The sequence below is a fragment of the Manihot esculenta genome, chromosome 1, assembly GCF_001659605.2.
Source record: "Manihot esculenta cultivar AM560-2 chromosome 1, M.esculenta_v8, whole genome shotgun sequence".
NCBI lineage: Eukaryota > Viridiplantae > Streptophyta > Magnoliopsida > Malpighiales > Euphorbiaceae > Manihot > Manihot esculenta.
In genome coordinates, this window is record NC_035161.2 from 42,583,586 (window position 1) to 42,604,508 (window position 20,923).

The following is a 20,923-nucleotide window of genomic DNA, read 5'->3' on the forward strand; positions in this document are numbered from 1 at the left end:
CATATTTCCAAAATTAACTTTATATAAAATTTATAAAATATAGCCAAGATAGTTAATGATGTAACTCTAGTCGGGTTGATGCAGATCTTGATCTACTATTCTTTTTATCTACAACCTGCGTGAATTCCTAGCTGCTAAACAAATTGCTCAGTGCTTAACCTTTTTTTTTTTAAATAAAACATTTAAATCAAAATTCATTTATCAACCATAAGTCAAATAAATAACAATAAACTGTGTAGCTAATAATTTGAAATAATTTTAAATCATATTATCATTTCACATATATATATATATTTTAATTTCATATTTTTTTTCTTTTTCTTTATAATATAAAAAATTTTATTTTCTCTTAAAACTTTTATTTATTATTTTTATTTTATTTTTGACCCCTATAAATTTAAATGAAACTGTTAAGTCATAAACCGTAACTATAGGGTACAAAGTGCCAAATAACTGTGACTCAAAAGAGTGTAGCGATAGAGTATATCAGCCATACATGTAGAGTACCAATCAGTGTAATGCAGTACTGCAAAGATCTGTATAGCATGCCACACCTTAAACTAACTCGCAATTCTCACCAAACTTACTATGAACTTTAAATAATTTATACATTTAAATATGGGAACAAAAACTTTCAATACAGTGTAATTTTCAATTATTCAAACCGTAATATTTTATTATATTATAATTATGCTTTTAAATATTGTCGTGTCATGTAAATCTATTAATTTAATTCAACTACATAAATTACAAATTTATAATTTAATTATTAATTAATTAACTATTATTATTATTATTTTTCTAATCTAATATTTTTTTTCTATTTATCACGATACATCATATCTCATTTTTCTTTTTCTTTTAATTTTTATTTTTATCCAACAACTTTCTTTCAATCCTAATTTAATTAATTTACAACGTTTAACATAATATTCCTTATTTAGACTAATAATTAATTTTTTAATTTTTTTTATTACTACATTTTAACCAAATTACATCTCTATCAAAGAAAGTAGAGGCATTCCACTTAGTCCATAACTTAAATTTTGCTCAAATTACATATTAATTTCAAAATTTTCTATTTATCAAATTTATCATTTCTTCAAAATTTAATCATGCTATATAACTAAAATATTATTCACTTGATCTAGTTCTATAAAATTTTCAAATAAAACCTAATTAACAAATTATTGAATTTATTCAAATAAAATTGAGTACAAATCTTAAACTTTTCAAAATCTTCTACAAGTTTAAAATTTTATAATCTTCATTTCCTTTTCCTTTAGAATTTCCACTATTCCCTTCCACTTCTTTTTCATAAAGAATAAACAAATAAATCATATTAATATAATATTCCTCATAAATATTCACATAAAAATGATAAGAAACATTCCTACATCAAAACTCCTAATATATCTTTAAATTTTCTAACTCTTTGTTACTATTTACTCTCCATCAATCTTGAATTTTCTCTTTAATTTTTTTTTTTAATTTTACTTTGGAAAGATATAGGGAAAAAATGAGTAATTAATTGAAATTGAAAATTTGAAAAAATTTGGTGTAGAAAAAAAATAAAGAAATGGGTTCCTTTTCGTACATGAAAAGAGAGGAAAATCGAAAAAAATGAGTTATTCTTTTTCTCTTTTAATCTTTATTTTTTTTATATTTTTTTAAATTTATTTAATTAAGTGGCTAGTAAAGTGTCAATTATTTCTAAATTAAAATTTAATTTATTTTTTTCTTTTATTTTTATTTATTATTATTTAATTTATTTATTTTATTTATTTTTTTAATATTATAATAAAAATAAATTTATAAATAATAATAATATTAAAAAACTAAATAGTAAATACCTCTAACTTATTTTACATGTATAATAAATAAATTTTAAAAATTTGCCAGTGTAATTAAATCATGGATCTGTCCCTATCAAGCATGATATGCAATAATAGAAGCTAAAAATTAAAAGATATTACTATAAAAATTTAAGTAAATTACATAAAATTAAATATATTAATGTGATTCTTAATTATGTTGATAAATGAAAATTAGTCATTTTAAAAACATAAAAGGTATAAAAGGAGTGAGGATTTTTTTTTCCCGACAGGTCACAAAATGCATTAAGATATTACGAAATATGTAAAATATAAGAGTTTCGCTTTTTTTTTTTTTTTTTTTCTTGTATTTCTTAAAGATGAATAGTCTCATGAGACATCAGATAAAATAAATTACAGTCAGACCGAAGGCTGCAGTCCACATAGATGAAAAAAAAAAAAAACAAAATAATGTTCTAAAGGGCCCTAAATATAAACCATGCACTAAATCATTTTATAAAATTATTATATTTTTTTTATTTAACTTTTTTTATACATTACGTTAGTTAATACAACATTGTTAAAACAAAAAAAAAAATAAAAAACATGAAAAATAAATTTTATTTTAAATAAACAAGAGAATACAAACTTAAAAAAAAAAAAACAAGAGAATACATTTTGAAAATATTGTAATCAACTAACTAGCATTTAATAGTAAATTATCATTTTACTTAAACATCTTCCCACCCATTCATATTTTTAGAGACTTATATACATACATTTATATAAAATTTATTACATTTAAATTCATAATTTTAATATTATATATTAACATTATAGCATACTATTTTTCATAAAAAATATAATCTAAACATAAAATTAATATTTTTCATTATTTTAGGAGTTTAATGCATTAATACCGGAGTATTTATAGGGTTGCGAATTTTTGAATTTGAGCACCCCTCAAAATATTATTTAATATTTACATATCATTACAAGTAATTTTTTTTTTAAAATTTATTTGCAATCCATATATTTTTCAGAATTAGGGTACATGAATAAAGATATATCTATCCTCACTTTGTTCAAAATAAAATATATTTATTTAAAAAAATAAATCAAACTTTGTATAACTTGTATGTTTCACTCCGCTTTTGAAGTGGTATTTATTTTTCAAAGAGAGAAATATATTATAATAACAAAAAATAATAATATTTTTTACCAAAAAACATTTTAAAAGAATATAAGTGTAATTTTAAAATTTAAACTCCATAAATTTTATATATATTATTGTATAAATTCATGAAAAATGATACAATATGTTTGTAAAGCTATTTTGTCCTTAATTTATTAGTTTTTAAAATATTTTTACTTTACAAAAAATATCATTTGCCATTAATTTTATAAAACAAAATATATATAAATTTAAATTGTTTTGTAAATAAAATATTATTTAGTTTTAAATTAAATAATCATAAAATATCTGCTGACGAAAAATGAAAACAAATTTACAATTTCAAATATTATGTATTAATTTAATTTTAATGGCATTTGTTTTTTTTTTTTTGTCGTTGTTAAAAAAGTGACCAGTCACAGGCATTCACTATTCACAGCACTTTAAACATGGTGATGTGGAGAAATGTTCTGGCGGCGCGTGCAGTAAAAACGCGAGACGTGGTGGAAAAATACGGAGTCGGTGATTGCACAGTGAAATTAGAAAGGTGAGTGAGAGAAATAAAAGATTAAATGAATGGAAAAGAAGGGAAGAGAGAGTAAAAGAAAAGAAGCGAAGAGCTCTCTCAGAACGAGCGACCCATTCGATATCGATCTCCTAAAAAACCTACATTTTGACCACCTTGGCTGGTCAGTCTGTTACCCTTCTTCTCTCTCCCAATTTACTCTCTTACCCAAAAACCCATCTGTTGTTTCTCTCTCCCTCTATTTTATTTTATTTTTTTAAATTTTCTCTTTCCTTTTTCTAAGTTTTATTCTTTCTATCTCTGTGTCGCTGGTTATGGTCATGACTGTCCATTAAAACCCTAATTTCATCTCTACACTCCTCACTACACAGGTATCTCAACTGCGTTTCTCTATTTTGTAGTGTGCGTGTGTGTTTCTTTTCTTCTGGTATTATTCTTTTAGCGGATCTGTTATGCCTCCACAGAAACAAAAGGCAAAAGGGGACTAAAAAGTGGGGATATATGTCCTTCAAGCAATCAAGGTCCGATAAGAGCGACTCGCAGTATCTGAAATCAGGACGATCCGCAGGCTCTAATCAGCAGCGGACCTCCTCAGGTGCTTACGCTAAGGGCGGCGGCGGGCCCGCCCCTTCATCTTCTTCTGTTGTTTCTTCTTCCATTTCTTCCGATCGGAGGTATTGATTTAGGGTTCTAACTTTCTTGCTTTTTATTTCTAATTTAGGGTTTCCCTTTGTTCTTGTCTCATATGTCTTGATCATTAATTCATTTTTCCCCTTAATTTCTGAATTTTGATGTTAGTTTTAAGAAGTCTAACTATGTTCAAGGACGGCAGTCAAGGGTACACATTCCAGCCGCCAATTCTTCTGATTCTGTTAATTCTTCTGCGGCCCGAAACGTACAGAATGGTGCTCATGTGCAGCCTCCATTACCCGGTATGGTTTGATCATGCAGCATAAAAGGAAATGGATATTTTCATTATAGTCACTCGTGTTGTAAAGTTATCATAATTTATTTTTGTTTTCTAAGCTAAGTAATGAAGATAATTTTGGTATTGGCCCCGGTAGGTTTATTTTGACTGTTCTGTTAATATTGTGATAGGAGCATCTGATGCGCATGTTTCAGTTGGTATTGGCAAGCCAAATGAAACACCAAACACTCAGAGGAGTACCCGCGCTGTTCCTAAGGCTCCAACTTCTCAACCTGCCGCCATGAATTCTGAGACTGCATCACCTATGACACCTGCTAAAGGTAAAGTTATCTTTGTGCTTGGTTACATGTGAATGTGGTTGTCATCATGTGGTATATGATATATCTGTTATTGTTGGTGTTGGCACTGCAGATGGATCTAAGGCATTCCCATTTCAGTTTGGGTCCATAAGTCCTGGTTTCATGAATGGGATGCAGGTATTTTTCTCCTCTTTTATGCTCAGAATGCAACTTATTAAAGTTTTTATATCCTTGGTGACATAATGATTATCTTCTAGATTCCTGCTCGAACAAGCTCAGCTCCTCCAAATTTGGACGAGCAGAAACGTGACCAGGTGTGTTAGCTTTTTCTCTTAATTGCATATCATGCTTTATTGAGCATTAGAAGTTAGAAGGTTTGATGAGTTCAGAGTGTCATCCTGTAGTATCTTCCCCTTCACTTCTGGTTATCAATGATATAGTCTATAACCTAATGTAAAACATGGTATGCCCATTCGGTGTTTCACTGTTTGGAGACGGAATTTGCCTAAATTATTATTTTTGGACCCTTGGTATAGTAATTAATAAAGCTGACGGCTATTCACATTATTTTTCTGTCTGCTGTTGTGCTTGTTTCTTGAAAATAAAAATTAAGAGAGAAAATATAAACTAGCTATATGATTTTTAATTTGCAGGCACGCCATGATACATTTAGAGCTGTGCCTCCATTGCCAACTCCTGCTCCTAAGCAACAATTATCCAGGAAGGATGTAAGTGTTATTGACCATTCTAGTGCTGGGGAGGCTAATCCATTGCCCAAAGCCAAGAAGGATGTCCAAGTCTCAACTGCACAGGCTGTGAGCCAGACACAAAAGTCATCGGTTCTTTCTCTTCCTATGCCTTCCATTCAAATGCCATTTCATCAGCCACCAGTGTCTGTGCAGTTTGGCGGGCCAAACCCACAGATTCAGCCACAAGGTGTCACGCCAACTTCTCTTCAATTGCCAATGTTGCCAATGGGAAATGCCCCCCAAGTGCAACAGCCAATGTTTGTTCAAGGTCTTCAACAACATCCATTGCAGCCTCAGGGGATCATGCATCAGGGCCAGGGCTTGAGTTATACACCTCAAATGGGACCTCAGCTGCCTCCTCAGTTAGGCAACTTAGGAATTGGGATCACCTCACAATATCCTCCACAACAAGGAGGAAAATTTGGTGGTCCTCGTAAAACAACTGTTAAGATTACTGATCCAAAAACACATGAAGAGTTGAAGCTTGATAAGCAGACAGATACATATCTAGATGGTGGATCATCAGCCCTTAGGCCTCATCCTAATATGCCTCCTCAATCCCAGCCAATTCCATCATTTGCGCCTACTCATACAATCAGTTACTATCCAAATTCTTATAATCCAAATAATCTATTTTTTCAATCTTCGAGTTCCCTACCACTGACCAGCAGCCAGATAGCACCCAATTCTCAGCCACCTAGGTTTAACTATTCTGTTAGCCAAGGTCCACAAAATTTATCATATTTAAATTCACCTTCCATTAATTCTCTGTCGGTTAACAAGTCTGGGACTTCAATGCATTGTGTTGCAGAGTCATCAAATGTGGAACATGCTCGTGATGCACATCATGTGATCTCATCTGCTCCATCTGGAACAGTGCAGGTGAAAGTGAAACCAACAGCTAGTTTTATTAGGGAGAAGGTTGTGGACTCACTGTCATCTAATAGGTCATCTGCTATTGAAAAGGGTGGATCTGTTAAACCTTCAAGCTCCCCTGTGGAAGGTAGCTCATCTAATGTACAAAAAGACGCTGAAAAAATTCCTGAAAGTTCTTTACTGCTTTCAAAACCTGTTAGTGAATCTTCAAAGTCCGAGTCATTGCCAGAGGAATCTAGACAATCTGTGGTAGTCGCTGTTGATAGTATGGCATCTAGTTCTTCATTACCTGCTGCAATTGTTCTTTCTGAGGAATTAGTGCAAGTTGGAAGCAACAATGAAGGTAAAAGAAAGGGAACTCTGAGCAGGTCAAACTCCATTAGGGATCATCAGAAGAAGCCAGGCAAACAAGAATATATCCAGTCCCAGCTTCAGGTACTTTGCTGTAATTTCAGAAGGACTTCTTTTTTTTTAAATTCTTAATTTTTTTAATCATCATTCAGGTTCAGGTTAGACTATTCTATTGACATGGAATTGTCTTTTACAGATCGATGAGCACACGATATCAAGGGATCCTTGTCATAATATAGAACAAGGAATATCTGACAGCAGAGTTTCTGATTATGTAGAAACTGCAACAACTCTTTCTTCATCTGTGACCAGCGAAGGTTTGACAGAATTAAGCCAGGAATCAGCTCCAATGATCAGCACTTCAACTTCTCAAACTTCTCAAGTTTCTGAAGCCAAGTTTGATGATTCTGGAGATGGTTTTGTTGGTGTTCCTTCTGAAGTTTCTGGTGTTCAAGGTATTGTTTGTGTTGCAGATGCTGCTCAACAAGCGAAAGTAGATGATTCTTCCCTGCAGGAACGGCTTAATTATGGAACTCAAGAAACTGAAGAGCAAGGAGAAAAGGGATTGCCTGAAGGTCCCAAACGTGACGGTAAGCATTTATAGATTTCTTCACAATCTTTTACTTTGAGATCTGCAGATTTAACCATTCAAATTATGAAAATCAGCTTTGACAGGAACAGATTTTGGCAACGAGGTTCAGAACTTAGAGACTATGGGGGGAGGGCTAGGTGAACCTGTGACTTGCCATATAGAAAATGACAGGATGTCAGATGGCATGGGTGTTTCTGCATCTGGAAATTTGGTAGCTGCAGATGTTGGGAATTTCCATGCTGATGACAACCCGACATTTGATGTGTCATCAAGCAAAAGTGAAAATGTGTGTAGGAAAGAAGTATCTGTTGTGAAAGCTGGTGCAGCAGATAAGCAGTTTGTCCCAGTTCCAACTCTGGATCCATCCAAGGCAAATTCAGGGCATGAAGGCGAAGTTGTTGAAATTAATGGTGCTGGCTTGGTCTCCCTCGCAGTTTCCAGTTCTAAGGACAAAGCAGTTGACCTTACTAGAACCAGGAGTACCACTGCCAAACAGAAAAAGAAGAGAAAAGACTTTCTTCAGAAAGCTGATGCTGCAGGGACTACTGCTGATCTTTATATGGCATATAAAGGTCCTGAAGAAAAGAAAGAAACTATTGCTTCTTCAAAAGTAATGGAAAACACTTCTACTAGCTCTAATGTGAAGCAGGCACCTGTGGATGCACTTGAAGTGGATTGTATGACAAGTGAGAGAGGCGTCCAGAATAAAGCTGAGCCAGATGATTGGGAAGATGCGGCTGACATCTCAACACCAAAACTAGAAACTTTAGATAATGGGGAGCAGGCATTTGGTGGATTGGCACAACATGAAAGAACTGAGAATGCTACTACAGCAAAAAAGTATTCCAGGGATTTTCTTTTGAAATTTTCTGCGCACTGTACTGATCTTCCTGAAAATTTTGAAATTACATCTGATGTTGCAGAGGCTTTTAGTGTTTCTAATTTTGTGGAGCGGGATTCATATCCTAGTCCTGGAAGAGTCATCGACAGGTCAACTAGTGGGTCTCGGATGGACCATCGTGGAAGTGGTGTGGTTGATGATGATCGATGGAGTAAACTACCTGGCCCCTTTGGCATGGGGAGGGATTTACGTGTGGATATTGGTTATGGAGGTAATACAGGATTTCGACCTGGCCAAGGAGGAAATTATGGTGTTCTAAGGAATCCGCGGGCACAGAGTCCTCAATATGTGGGAGGTATCCTAACTGGCCCTGCACAGTCAATGGGTCCTCAGGGAGGTATGAGAAATAACCCAGATGCCGATAGGTGGCTGCGTGCTACAAATTTCCAGCAAAAGGGATTGATTCCTTCTCCTCAGACTCCATTGCAGATGATGCACAAGGCTGAGAAAAAGTATGAAGTGGGTAAAGTGGCGGATGAAGAAGAGGCCAAACAAAGGCAGTTGAAAGCTATCTTGAACAAGCTAACTCCGCAAAATTTTGAGAAACTTTTTGAGCAAGTGAAAGCAGTTAACATAGACAATGCTGCCACACTTACTGGCGTTATCTCACAGATCTTTGACAAAGCTTTGATGGAGCCTACTTTCTGTGAAATGTATGCCAACTTCTGCTATCATCTGGCTGGAGGGTTACCTGATTTTACAGAAAAAAATGAGAAGATAACTTTCAAGAGGTTACTTCTTAACAAGTGCCAGGAAGAGTTTGAGAGGGGGGAGAGAGAGCAAGAAGAAGCTAATAAAGCTGATGTGGACGGTGAGAGTAAACAGTCAGAAGAAGAAAGAGAAGAAAAACGAATTAATGCACGAAGACGAATGCTTGGCAACATAAGATTAATCGGGGAGTTGTATAAGAAGAAAATGTTGACTGAGAGAATAATGCATGAATGCATCAAAAAACTCCTGGGTCAGTATGAGAATCCTGATGAGGAAGATATTGAGGCTTTATGCAAACTAATGACTACAATTGGAGATATGATTGACCATACCAAAGCCAAGGAACATATGGATGCCTATTTTGAAAGGATGGCAATATTATCAAAAAACATGAAATTATCTTCGAGGGTTAGGTTCATGTTGAAGGATGCTATTGATCTGAGAAAGAACAAATGGCAGCAGAGGAGGAAGGTTGAAGGGCCAAAAAAGATTGAGGAAGTGCATAGAGATGCTGCTCAAGAACGACAGCATCAAGCCAGTAGGCTGGCTCGCAATTCTAGCATAAATCTATCTGCAAGGAAGGTACCTACGGATTTTGGGCCAAGAGGTTCAGCCACTTTGTCTTCCCCAAATACTCATATTGGTGGTTTCCATGGTTTGCCTGCTCAGGTTCGGGGGTATGGGAACCAGGATGTTCGTTTTGAGGAGAGACAGTCATATGAGGCTAGGACTTCATCAGTTCCATTGCGTCGGCCTCTAGGTGATGATTCAATTACTTTGGGTCCACAAGGTGGGCTTGCCAGAGGAATGTCTATTAGAGGACCACCTGCAATGGCAAGCACTCCTATAGTTGATATTTCTCTCAGCCCAGGCGATTCGAGAAGACATGCAGCTGGCTTGAATGGTTTTAGTACTGTGTCTGAGAGGCCAGCTTACAGTCCAAGGGAGGATTTCATTCCAGGCTATGGTCCAGATAGATTTGCAGTGCCAGCTGCTTTTGATCAAATGAGTGGTCAGGAACATAATATTAGTTATGCTAACAGGGATCCTAGGAATCAAGATCGCAGTTTTGATAGATCTCATGCAACATCACCACCTGTGAGAACTCAGGTAACAGCTGTCAGCCAAAACATTCTGTCAGAGAAGGTTTGGCCTGAAGAACACCTGCAAGACAAGTCGATGGCAGCTATTAAAGAATTTTACAGGTATCTCATACAAGAATTTGATGACCAAGTCTTTGCTTGTGTTGGTTCTGATTCCATTGTAGCAGAATCAGGATTCGTTAGTATTAAATTAATAATTTCACAAATGTTTAATATATAGATATGCATTAAGTTGGTGTCATTTAGCATGCTCAGAATTCTAGTGTCAAACGGTCACCATTGCTAGTAGAATCTTACGATTCGATTCGACTTCTCATCCCAGCGATCCAAATCTCTGAATGAATCACAAATGTAGCTGTATAGTGTTTGAATTGAAAAAATCAATAGTAAACATGGTGGAACAAATATTATAACTTCATTTTTTATTGTGGATATTGCATATTAAAACCTTTTTTTCTTCACCAGTCATTCTTCTCTTAGGCTCTCATCTTCTTCTTTTCTTTTCTTTTTTTACTTTCCTAATTGTAGTTGTCAAATTATGACATTTTATGTTAATATATCATGACCTTTTAATTTAACCCACTCTCGATTAGGCAATGATTCTATATGTTGTTGAGCTATGTAAGAGGAATCTGGCCATGTGCTTTGATGGCTTTCTCTATTAAATTTAGCTTTTGTTTCACTCTTCCAGCAAAATTTAAAGCCAATGTGTAAGTGGGTGTTACCGTGTTTTGTAAGTTGAGCTGTTTGACTTATTTCAAATTTACTCGAACAGGAGGATAAACTTGTTTATGCTGGAAGTCTAATATCAACTACTACTATGCTTTGTGTTTTCTCGTAACTATATTTATGATTTGGTTGTTCATGTCTGTTTAATTGGAATATCTTCCTCCCTGTAGAAAGGTTATTCATTTTCTTTTCTGAAAGATTTTAGAAAATCGGACCATTAAATTTATGATATTCTTAAATAGGCCTTTGGCTGTATGAATACATAGTCTCCCATTCAGGGCGGAAGAATCTTTGATCCTATCATATTGAGAAAAGGTTTAACATGGTCTGTGGCACACCAATTGAAGCAATTTGACAAAATGAAGTGTGGTAATGGGCTGAGTTGTAATTTGTTTAGATGTTTCCCATGTCAAAGATGTACAATATTGTTCTTAAGAAATGGAGAAGAGGATGCAGAGGGTCTGGTGATTCGTGTGATTTCAATCCTGTAGGTTCCTTCATTTTTGTGGTACAATGAACAAAATAAATGTTGCAACTTCGATGCCTAAGAACCTGCACAAGCTGGGATTGAGCAGCAGTGCAATTTTAGAATAGATTAATGCTGTTTAGACATTTAAAAAAGTGTTCTCATTTTGGCTCAATTTTTACGTAAATGTCTACTGCAATCCCTAATTGATGCTTTTTTTGAGGTTCTTACATTTGGAAATTTAGATTGCAGTTATGATTTTATTTGTTAACAGCCAACTAAATGACTTTTCAGTGTCAGAGACGAGAAAGAAGTTGCTTTATGCATCAAGGAGTTGAATTCCTCAAGTTTCCATGCTTCAATGGTCTCTCTCTGGGTGACGGATTCATTTGAGAGGAAGGACATAGAGAGAGATCTTTTGGCCAAACTTCTTGTCAATCTTTCAAGGTCCGAAGATGGCATATTAACTCAACCCCAACTCATTAAAGGGTAGGAAATTTTATTTTCTGCATTTGTTGCTTGCTAGGTTAACTTTTGTATCAGTTCATAAATATAATATGTGTCTATTTGACCCACTTTTGGTCAGGTTTGAGTCAGTTCTCACCTCTTTGGAGGATGCTGTCAATGATGCTCCAAAAGCAGCAGAGTTTCTTGGTCGCATGTTTGCAAAAGTTGTATTAGAAAATTTAGTTCTTTTGAGAGAAATTGGGCAACTATTATACGATGGTGGAGAGGAGCCAGGCCGTCTTCTTGAGGTTGGACTTGCAGGCGACGTTCTTGGGTACACATTGGAGACTATAAAAGCAGAGAAAGGGGAGAGTGTCTTAAATGAGATTCTAATTAGCTCCAATTTGCATCTGGAGGATTTCCGGCCTCCAGATCCTAACAGATCAAGGATACTAGAAAATTTTATTTAGATGATAGTGATGCCGTTGTAATGTTTATTAGTGGAAAAAAAAAAAATCTCAATGCATCTAGGTTACAATTTGCAAAAGTATTTTTCGACATGGATGGGTGGTGGGGGACGTATATGGGGTTATGATCTCCATGTCCTAATATTATTCTTTAAATTATTCACTGCAATTATGAAAGGTTCAATTGAGCTTTGGAATTTTAGGACTTGAAATCAGCGGGGGGGTGGGGAGTGACGTTGGAAAATAGTTGTTAATATTATTACGTCGTCCATGTTTGTGTCCTATGGAACGTAGAAGATTATCGAGACAATGATTCATTTTCTTAGATAAGCATAATAGTAGAAAATTATTATGAAAAAAATTTTAGAAATTTTAATTGTATTATAAAAGAATTTAAATTAATTAATAAATTTGTAAAAATATGAGTGATTAATTAACAAAATTTTTAAAATTATATAAATTAAATAATAAAATATTTATCGATAAAATTAATTTTAATTAATTGATAAATTTTTTAAAAAATATTTTAATATATTTTTTAAAATTAAAAAATTAATTGATGAATTTTATAATATAAAATTAAAAAATTAATTAAGGAATTATTTATATTATAAAAATTAAATAGTATTTTTTTTAAAAAATATTAATCAAAATTTTATTTTAAAAATAATTTCTCAAATTATGGTGAATAATAATATCACTTGTGGTTGTGTTGGTGTATAAGTATGCTAATCAATTCGAGCAATCTCCATTTGGTTAATGTCTTATTTATTATTTTAATTATAAATTTTGATATTTAAATATTTAATTACTAAAAATGGCTGCTTTGTTTTTGAAATAAAAGGCTACATTATTGGATATAGATTTAGAGTTTTGAATTCATATTTCCAGTTTTATAATTTTAAAATAATAATTATTTAATTTTTATATTCTTAAAATTATGATTACTCAGTTCTACAATTTTAAAAATATAGCTGTTCAACTCTTGCAATAAAATCAAAAGTTTATTTTATTAAATTATAGAATTGAACAATAATGTTCTTTTATTAAATAAATATGATTTGAACGTTTAAACCAATTTTAGTTTAAATTTAATTTTGGCTTATTCCCTTATGAAAATTTTTAAACTACAATGGTATAAATATCTTACACATTAATAGTATAAATATCCTACGCATTGCACCGATGCGAAAAATATCACATTGTAAAGTTCATTAGTATCAAGTCATATTCAAAACTGAAAAATTTTAAATTTAAATCTCTGGCGGAGCTAATTATATAATTATATAAAAAAAAATTCCTATCTATTAGAATACACAAATTTATAAAATTTATAAGATATCAATTAGTTTTTATAGTTTAAAAAAGCAACCTATATAATTTTTTAAAAAAAATAAGTTTTTTTTTTTTTTTTTTTTTTTTTTTTCTGAATTCAGTAGATTCCCCTTTCCACATGCGGACGATGAGCTTCTCCAGTTCGCAATTGCATACATGTTAACCTATGGAGTGGAAACTCCGGATAACTGTTGCAATTTTTCTCTTGAGCTCTCTCATCCTACAACTCGTTTGAAAGTGTCGTGTCTATTTCTCCTCTCCCCTCGGAATGTTTTGGAGATTGGATTAGACATCATTTATTAAGAAGTTGCGCATCACATTATTAGAGAGGAAGAATGTGCCAAACAAAGTAAAAGATGACATGCATTTTCTTACCTTACATCAAATTCAACAGACCCAATCAGTAGCAAACAAACTTAAAGAGGGAAACCCCTTCCTTTATATTCAATGTCTACTTTTCTTTCAACTTCAGAGGGAAAAAGGTCTTGTATATACATCAAATGGCTGGCAGGCAGTCAATTGTGGCTCCTGTCAACAAAGAATGTGTAAATATAAAGATCAAAGACTCTCCATATGGATGAATCTCAATTAACATAGAACTTGGACATATTTCATGCTTATGAGTTGCTTGCAGATGGCATTTTGCTCTATATATTATATATTCATAGGGATTAACCCCAAAATCTTTTACTATCAACTGATGCTCAACATACAAGTAATGAAAATGCATACCTGTCTCAGTCCACCACCGATACTGCCTCCTGTCAAAAGCATGCTGAGTAGAGATGTCACAGCCCCACCACCGAGGTCATTACCAGTATTTCGGATGGCAGAACGCATTGAATTGAGAATGCTGCCGTATGTGGTCCCTTGTCCACGCTCAATGGCTTGGATGAAGCAAAAAGTCATTGCACCTGTAGATGTTATCTTTGATAGAGCCTGTTCCATAAAAAAGATAAAAAGTTTAATTCAATTTGAGAGTCAGAAATCCACGGGAATTAAATTTTCATTTATCAAACCTAGAGAGAGAGAAAAGAAATCCTCTTGAAACTTACAGATGTATCAGCTGAAGTTTGATCATCGTCACAACCACTAAAGGAAATGACTTCTCCACCACTTGTTCCTTTCCACATGCCAGATCGTGGACGATGGTCCTCCCATATATACTGTCCACTCCTGTTGCAAACAAAGTAAGACATAATCAGAACAAGCAACTTTTAGTACTCTAAAATTATTTCAAACAAGAAATACAAAGACAATATGGTAAAAGAAGAAATGAATAGCAGGCTATATATTTATCAAGACAATATATCTATGCTGAAAAAAAAAATCAACCAATACATGGTCAGTCATACAAAACTTCTAATGAAAGATATTTATGGAGTTAATTGGGAACCAAATAATATAGGGTGAGTGTTATGGACTCTTTTCTAGTATTTGATTTATTTTAGAATTAGATTGCTTTATCATTTATTTTAGGATTAGAATGTTTTATCTTATCTCTTAGTTGTCTTATTGAACTCCTATCTTAGTAGAATTGTGTTAAACAATGACACTATTCCCTTTATATATTACTGGAAAATCAGACATAAAATAAGCAGATTTATTTCATCTAAATTGAGATCTGAATTCTCTCTCAACGAGTTTAAAAGATCAGATCTCCCTTTATTGAGCTCACAACAACAACAGATCTCCCTTTATTGAGCTCACAACAACAACAGATCTCCCTTTATTGAGCTCACAACAACAACAATTAGACAAGGAAAGAATCAAGGAAAACCAACGGTTTCAGCCTTGGACACTGATTTTACTGGAAGCAGATTTGTGACGCGATCTATAATCCGGAACAGTAACAAATTGGTATCAGAGCCTAGCGCCATGGGAGATCAAAATTATCTACGGCAAAAATTAGAATCCCATATCAAACTCTCTGAAGAAAGTTACTAACAGCAACGTCAGGAACAAAGAGAGATTCGAGGATTACTTGAGACTATAACTAAGCAATTAACTTTGGCTCGAGAGGCTAAACAAAGGAGAACCAAGATCCTGAAATGGGAACAAGCAGCAACAACAACCAATCAAATTTTACAACTAATCAAATTTTACAAAGAGAACTGAAGATTGGGTTGATGTTAGTCCTGGAACTACAGTAGTGCCGCGCTATACTAAGTTGGACTTTCCTACTTATGATAGCACAGAGGACCCACTGGGGTGGCTGAATCGTTGTGATCAATTTTTCCACAATCAAAGAACTGCAGAAGCTGGCAAAGTGGGACTTGCAACATTTCACATGATTGGAGAAGCTCAATTATGGATTTTTAAACCAGACTAGAAAGAATCAAAAATAACTTGGGACAACCTTAAAAACTATTGCCACTTGCGCTTTGGACCTCCACTAAGAAGCAATCCAATTGAACACAAGTTCAACCTATTTTTCATACTATTTTTAGCATTAAATTGAGTATTTTTCTGACTAATTTTGTATTTTTTATTATATTTCGCAGAAAAGTAAAAAGAAAAGAAGATTTGATAAAAAGTGATTTAAAAGCGCTGAAATTGACTTGATCAGCGATTTTGGGCAAATCTATTGGATGATCATATTGCAAGAAGCCAGGAATGGCTCAAGCCCGCTACCTGACTTAACCATTCTCAGATGATAGATTTGACCAGTGATTTGGGCAAAACTATCGGATGATCATACTACACAGAAGTCAGAAATGGCTCAGGCCCGCAAACTAACTTAACCATTCACAGATGATGGATTCAACCAATGATTTGCCCAAACCATAGGGCAAATCAATAGGCGGCACGGAATTTGATAGTGAGCAAATCCAGATTTGAAAATAAAAGGACCAAAACACCTCAGTAAAAGCTGCGAGACCCACGCGATTTCTCCTCCTTCAGTACGGCACCAAATCATCCTTAAATCAAAGAGTTCTATCATTGGAAGAAACATATTGAAGGAAGGAGTCCTAATGCAAAACAAAGTAGAATTCTATTCCCAAAAGGATTTTGGTAGGGTTAAACACCTATATAAGCCAATCATTGAGGACAACCGCATTTCTCTTCTGGAGCATCAAGCCTTCATCTTGAATTCTCTCCTCTTTTATATTGTCTTTGAAAGCCATAAGTGGCTAAACTCTTTATTTCTAGTTGAAGTTAGATACATGAATTGTGAGATCTAGATACAATTGTTCATCTTTTATTTTTCTAATATTTATGCAAATTTAATTCTTCATATTATTATTACTTTGTTATTTGATTAATAGGGCCCATTATTCTTAATTTTAAAGTAATATATTATTAGTTTGAATGCTTGAAATCCGTAATTGCTTAGGTTATTCAACAGCAATTAACAATTAGTGTAACCCACTAAAAAATTGCATGATCTAACTTAAACTTACCATGTGGTTTGGTTGGTTAGTTAGAATTAGGTCTCTCTAATTCTTAAGGTGGTTGACAAATAAAATCTTAAAGACGTTCTTTGGGCGATTTGTTGGCTAGGATTAATTAGCAAACCTTTCCTAATTAATTTAAAACCTTAGGAGTCTTCCATAACTAGAATTAATTTATTGGAATGAATAAAAATATTTTTGTTTCAATGATCAATTCTCAAACTGAAATGGATCCTACACTTCAACTAAAACTCGTTTACATTGATTTATTCCTCTTTTAATTATCGCTTTCTTTAATTATTTTGATTTTTATTTTAACTCATCATCAAAATCCCCCTTTTACTTTTACTGTTTATTTTTCTAGTCATTATTTGGAAATTCTTAGTGTTAATTCCCTATGGATTAGATTCTATTAACTCTATATACAATTCATATTTGTTGATATTTAATATTTTATTTTTGGTGGTTTCGATACCCATCACAATCCTTTGGGTGAGTTAGCCAACTTGAAACAAACCAACAGTGTGGAAGAGTACCAACACAAATTTCAGGCTTTGTTAGTAAGGGTACACTCAATCACAGGTCCACAACAGGTGGAGATATTCATAGCTAGATTAATTGAATTGATTAGAATGGATATAGAACTTCAAAACCCACCCAATCTTGCAACGGCCATGAGCTTAGCAAGGACCTTCAAAAAAAGACAAACTTTGATGCAAAATGGAGCAGTAGGAAATTTTTGACCAACTTGAATGGGGAATAAACAGTATGCACCCTTATCATCCACATTACTCCAAAATCAAAGCACCAACAATAATACTCTGACAGTGCTCATAGTTAGTTATAACAATAGCACTCAAGGCCCTATGGTAAAGAGATTGACAAAAAGCAAAATGGCGGATAGACGTGCAAAGGGGCTGTGTTACAACTTTGATGAACATTATACTGCGGGTCATCAATCCAAGATGCTATTTTGGTTATAGGTCGATGATTGGGGTGATCCAAGTGAAGGCACACACTGAAGAAGTCCAGAGGTTTTAATTCAATGGACCTTTGAGCTTGAGGACAAGCTCTTTGTCCAGGGGAAGTTATGTCATAGACTCTTTTCTAGTATTTGATTTATTTTAGAATTAGATTGCTAGGTACAAAAGCATGCTCGCAACAATAGGTTGACTATAAATGGTACCATTACAGTAGAGGTTCACAACTGCTGAAATTTTCCTTAGTCTTTCCATGTAAAGTTCAACCCAAGCTACAAAGTGAGCGAGGAATTTAAATCAGAATTCAGTAGTGCTCGTAACAACTAACCTGCTCATTCTGCAAAGGAAGGGTAAATCCAATACTGTGCCACTATGGCAAGCATCAATTATTGCATGGAGCTTAACACCGTGAGGAAGAGGTCTAACAATTGTTGCATTGATCTCATCATCAACAATCATACCTTGAGTTTCAAAGTCTAAGGGGCATAGAGTTTCATCATATCCATCAACTTCATCACCACTATAGTTTCTTTGCCGTGAACCATGGCCAGAATAGTGAAACAGCAGGGAATCTCCAGGTTGACAACCTTGTACAAGCCAATATAACGCCATCCTCATGTTATGTTTAGTGGGAATTCTGTATGGATCAGTTTCCTCTTCTGCAATTCAAATTTTAGATGAGGATCAATGCTCAAAAAGTGTTCAAGGAAACTTAAACAAGAAGTATGAATAAAAAGTAATGACTTACGGAAGATAAATTAATGATTTTAAGGAAGATTAATGAGATATGAGAAACTTAATCTATAGCTCAGAAGTAAAAAAGCAATCATAGCTGAACTATCCAAAAGACAAATGATAATAGAGGGTACCATTAATATCCATCAGTATATATGAATACATTTCCATCACTTTCTTTCAGAAAGTTAGCAAATAATACAAGTTAGTTGTCTTATTTTCAAGAGTCATGTAATTGGTGGTTTAGCCATGTTCTTAGTGGTTAAGTCATATTCTTAGTGGTTAATCCATGATTTAAATAATGCAGGTTAGTTTTTGCTTTCTCTTAGTGGTAGGAGGAAGATCTAAGGAGGGTGATTTTCCATGTTGCCTAATGGTTTTTTGTTTTTAGGAGATGGTTATGTCTCCATCTTGTATTTAAGTGCAACAATTCAATAAAAGAATTATGAGAAAAATTGCCAAAGTTTTTTTGAGTACTCCAACACAAGAGAAACTCCCCTAAGGAGCATGTTCTATTGCAACCATAAGTCGCAAAAAGTCCTCAGAAAATTCCAGCAACAGACCCATCACTCGACCCATGACCCTAACATAGTACCTCTAGACAACAATTAGATGGGAGACATATAATGTAATCTCATTAAACCTTAGAACATGGAAGAATAAGCATTGGTAAAATAGTTTTTACCAATGAGATGCAGCAATAAGAGATAGTAGCAGCTTCAAGCCCCCTATTTTCTAGAGGGCAATGAGATGTAGCAGTAAGAGAAACTACTACTGCCAACCGAGGTACTTTTTAACTGTGATAAAGTATATTTTCCCAAGCTCACCCACCAGGGGCTTCATCATAATTATCACTCAACCCGCTAAACTGCAATATTAAATATTAAATAGTAATAAATGTGTCAACTAATGGCCAAAAAAAAGCCCTTTATATGGTACAAAGCAGAAGATAGTAATATAAGATTGCACTTCCTAGAGCCCCCACAGCCGTTCTCCGTCCTTGTATGATTTTTGAGTTTAGGAGCATGGATATTTAGGTATTCTAATCCAACAATGAGTTATTAATCAGTAAGTTATAGGTAACCAAATATGTTGATTTGATGCGGAAGCTAGCCTAGGCACAAATTTAATTTAATATGTTATTAAGAATCCATTCTATCCAGTCTCAATCGAAAATTATGAAGGAAAAATCGTCGAGAAATAATTAGCATTAACACATTCTATACGTGCAAGTAAAAAAGATGGTTTCCTTCTTTGTTTAAACAAGGGTGTTTTTTTTCCCATTCAACTTGCACGTTGGTTTGTTTAGATATGCCCACTACAATTGATGGAAATACAAAAACGAACAATATGCTGAAAAAGATAGCTGTCCAAACTTATCAAAAGAGAATAGATACCAGTAAGCATTATAATGGAATCTTCGGGGAACTGAAACTTGTTGATTAAAAGGTAGCGCATACACTTGGCGTCGTTTATGCATCCCTTGAGCTCATGTCTCGAGTACCTATATGATATTCCGCATATCACGGCCTTCTTCCTACCGTGCGCATTCGGGGGTGGCCCCGGCGGAGCGTGATTGTAGGGAGACGGCGGAGGTGGAGCGTGGGTAGATGGAGGGGTAGGGGAGGCGGAGGAAGGAGGAGCAGAGCGGGGATCGGCGATGTGGGTGACGGCCTGGCAGATAGCACAGCGTAGAGATCGGGCGCCGGGAGGAAGTTGGAGCGGAGTCCGGCAATTGGAGCAGTTGACGAGCATGAACATGGTTTGGTAAATTTAAGAAAAAGGTCAGGGTATTACGTGGAATCGAATGAGATTAGCATAACGAAACTTGGAGATTCAGGATCAAGACTGGGATTGGAAGATCAATTTCCTCTATTACATCATGTAATAACACATTTCAGATTCAATTCAAAATCAAATCTAACTGCAGCAAATTTGGAGTATATATACGATTTTACGACGGAAAAACATTTTAATAAAATAAACCCACATTTTTACATTGAAGTTTAAATTGACAATATATTAAAATATAATTTTCTTTAATTGAATTATACACTATTTTTTAAAATTAAAATAAGAGTGAAATTTTAGAATGAATTTACTTGTGATTTAAATCAATGGTACAGGATGGGGTGATTGGGATGCTATTCATGCCTTGTTCTAGGCCATCTCTAGTTTGACGAAGTGCTTCTTTGGGGTGTTGGATTTAGATGGTAGGGACCTCTTTGTAAGTTCTCATACTCCTATTTGTTGGGCTCTTGGTGCTTCAATTTGTTTTCCTTACCATTTTTGGCTTTAGTAGAAGTTTTTCTTGATACTAGAGATGATTAAAGGCCAAGTTGGAG

The 20,923-nt window shown here is 34.1% G+C and overlaps 2 protein-coding genes across 4 annotated transcripts; one reads left to right on the forward strand and one right to left on the reverse strand.

Annotated features, from left to right (window-relative positions):
* The first annotated feature begins 3,570 nt into the window (after nt 1-3,570).
* Nucleotides 3,571-12,213, forward strand: LOC110616742 (eukaryotic translation initiation factor 4G). 3 transcript variants are annotated; one of them, XM_043950108.1, is made up of 12 exons: nt 3,572-3,885; nt 3,979-4,188; nt 4,313-4,446; nt 4,613-4,762; nt 4,854-4,918; nt 4,999-5,055; nt 5,395-6,214; nt 6,302-6,801; nt 6,914-7,307; nt 7,384-10,126; nt 11,514-11,708; nt 11,806-12,213. In XM_043950108.1, exons 2-12 carry the CDS (start codon nt 4,016-4,018, stop codon nt 12,134-12,136), a joined length of 5,562 nt encoding a protein of 1,853 aa, XP_043806043.1. In that variant the 5' UTR covers nt 3,572-3,885; nt 3,979-4,015; the 3' UTR covers nt 12,137-12,213. The 3 variants fall into 3 exon arrangements, with proteins under 3 accessions (XP_043806047.1, XP_043806043.1, XP_021614917.1); XM_021759225.2 differs by having other exon boundaries at nt 5,395-6,801; XM_043950112.1 differs by lacking the exons at nt 11,514-11,708; nt 11,806-12,213 and adding an exon at nt 10,996-11,470 and having other exon boundaries at nt 3,571-3,885; nt 5,395-6,801.
* Nucleotides 12,214-13,763: 1,550 nt separating this feature from the next.
* Nucleotides 13,764-20,524, reverse strand: LOC110616751 (metacaspase-1). The gene is made up of 5 exons (XM_021759234.2): nt 19,976-20,524; nt 18,172-18,502; nt 14,524-14,644; nt 14,201-14,407; nt 13,764-13,996 (listed from the first exon to the last, which is right to left on the reverse strand). The coding sequence occupies exons 1-5, from the start codon at nt 20,337-20,339 to the stop codon at nt 13,937-13,939; spliced, it is 1,083 nt and encodes a 360-aa protein (XP_021614926.1). The 5' UTR covers nt 20,340-20,524; the 3' UTR covers nt 13,764-13,936.
* Between the last annotated feature and the right edge of the window lie 399 nt (nt 20,525-20,923).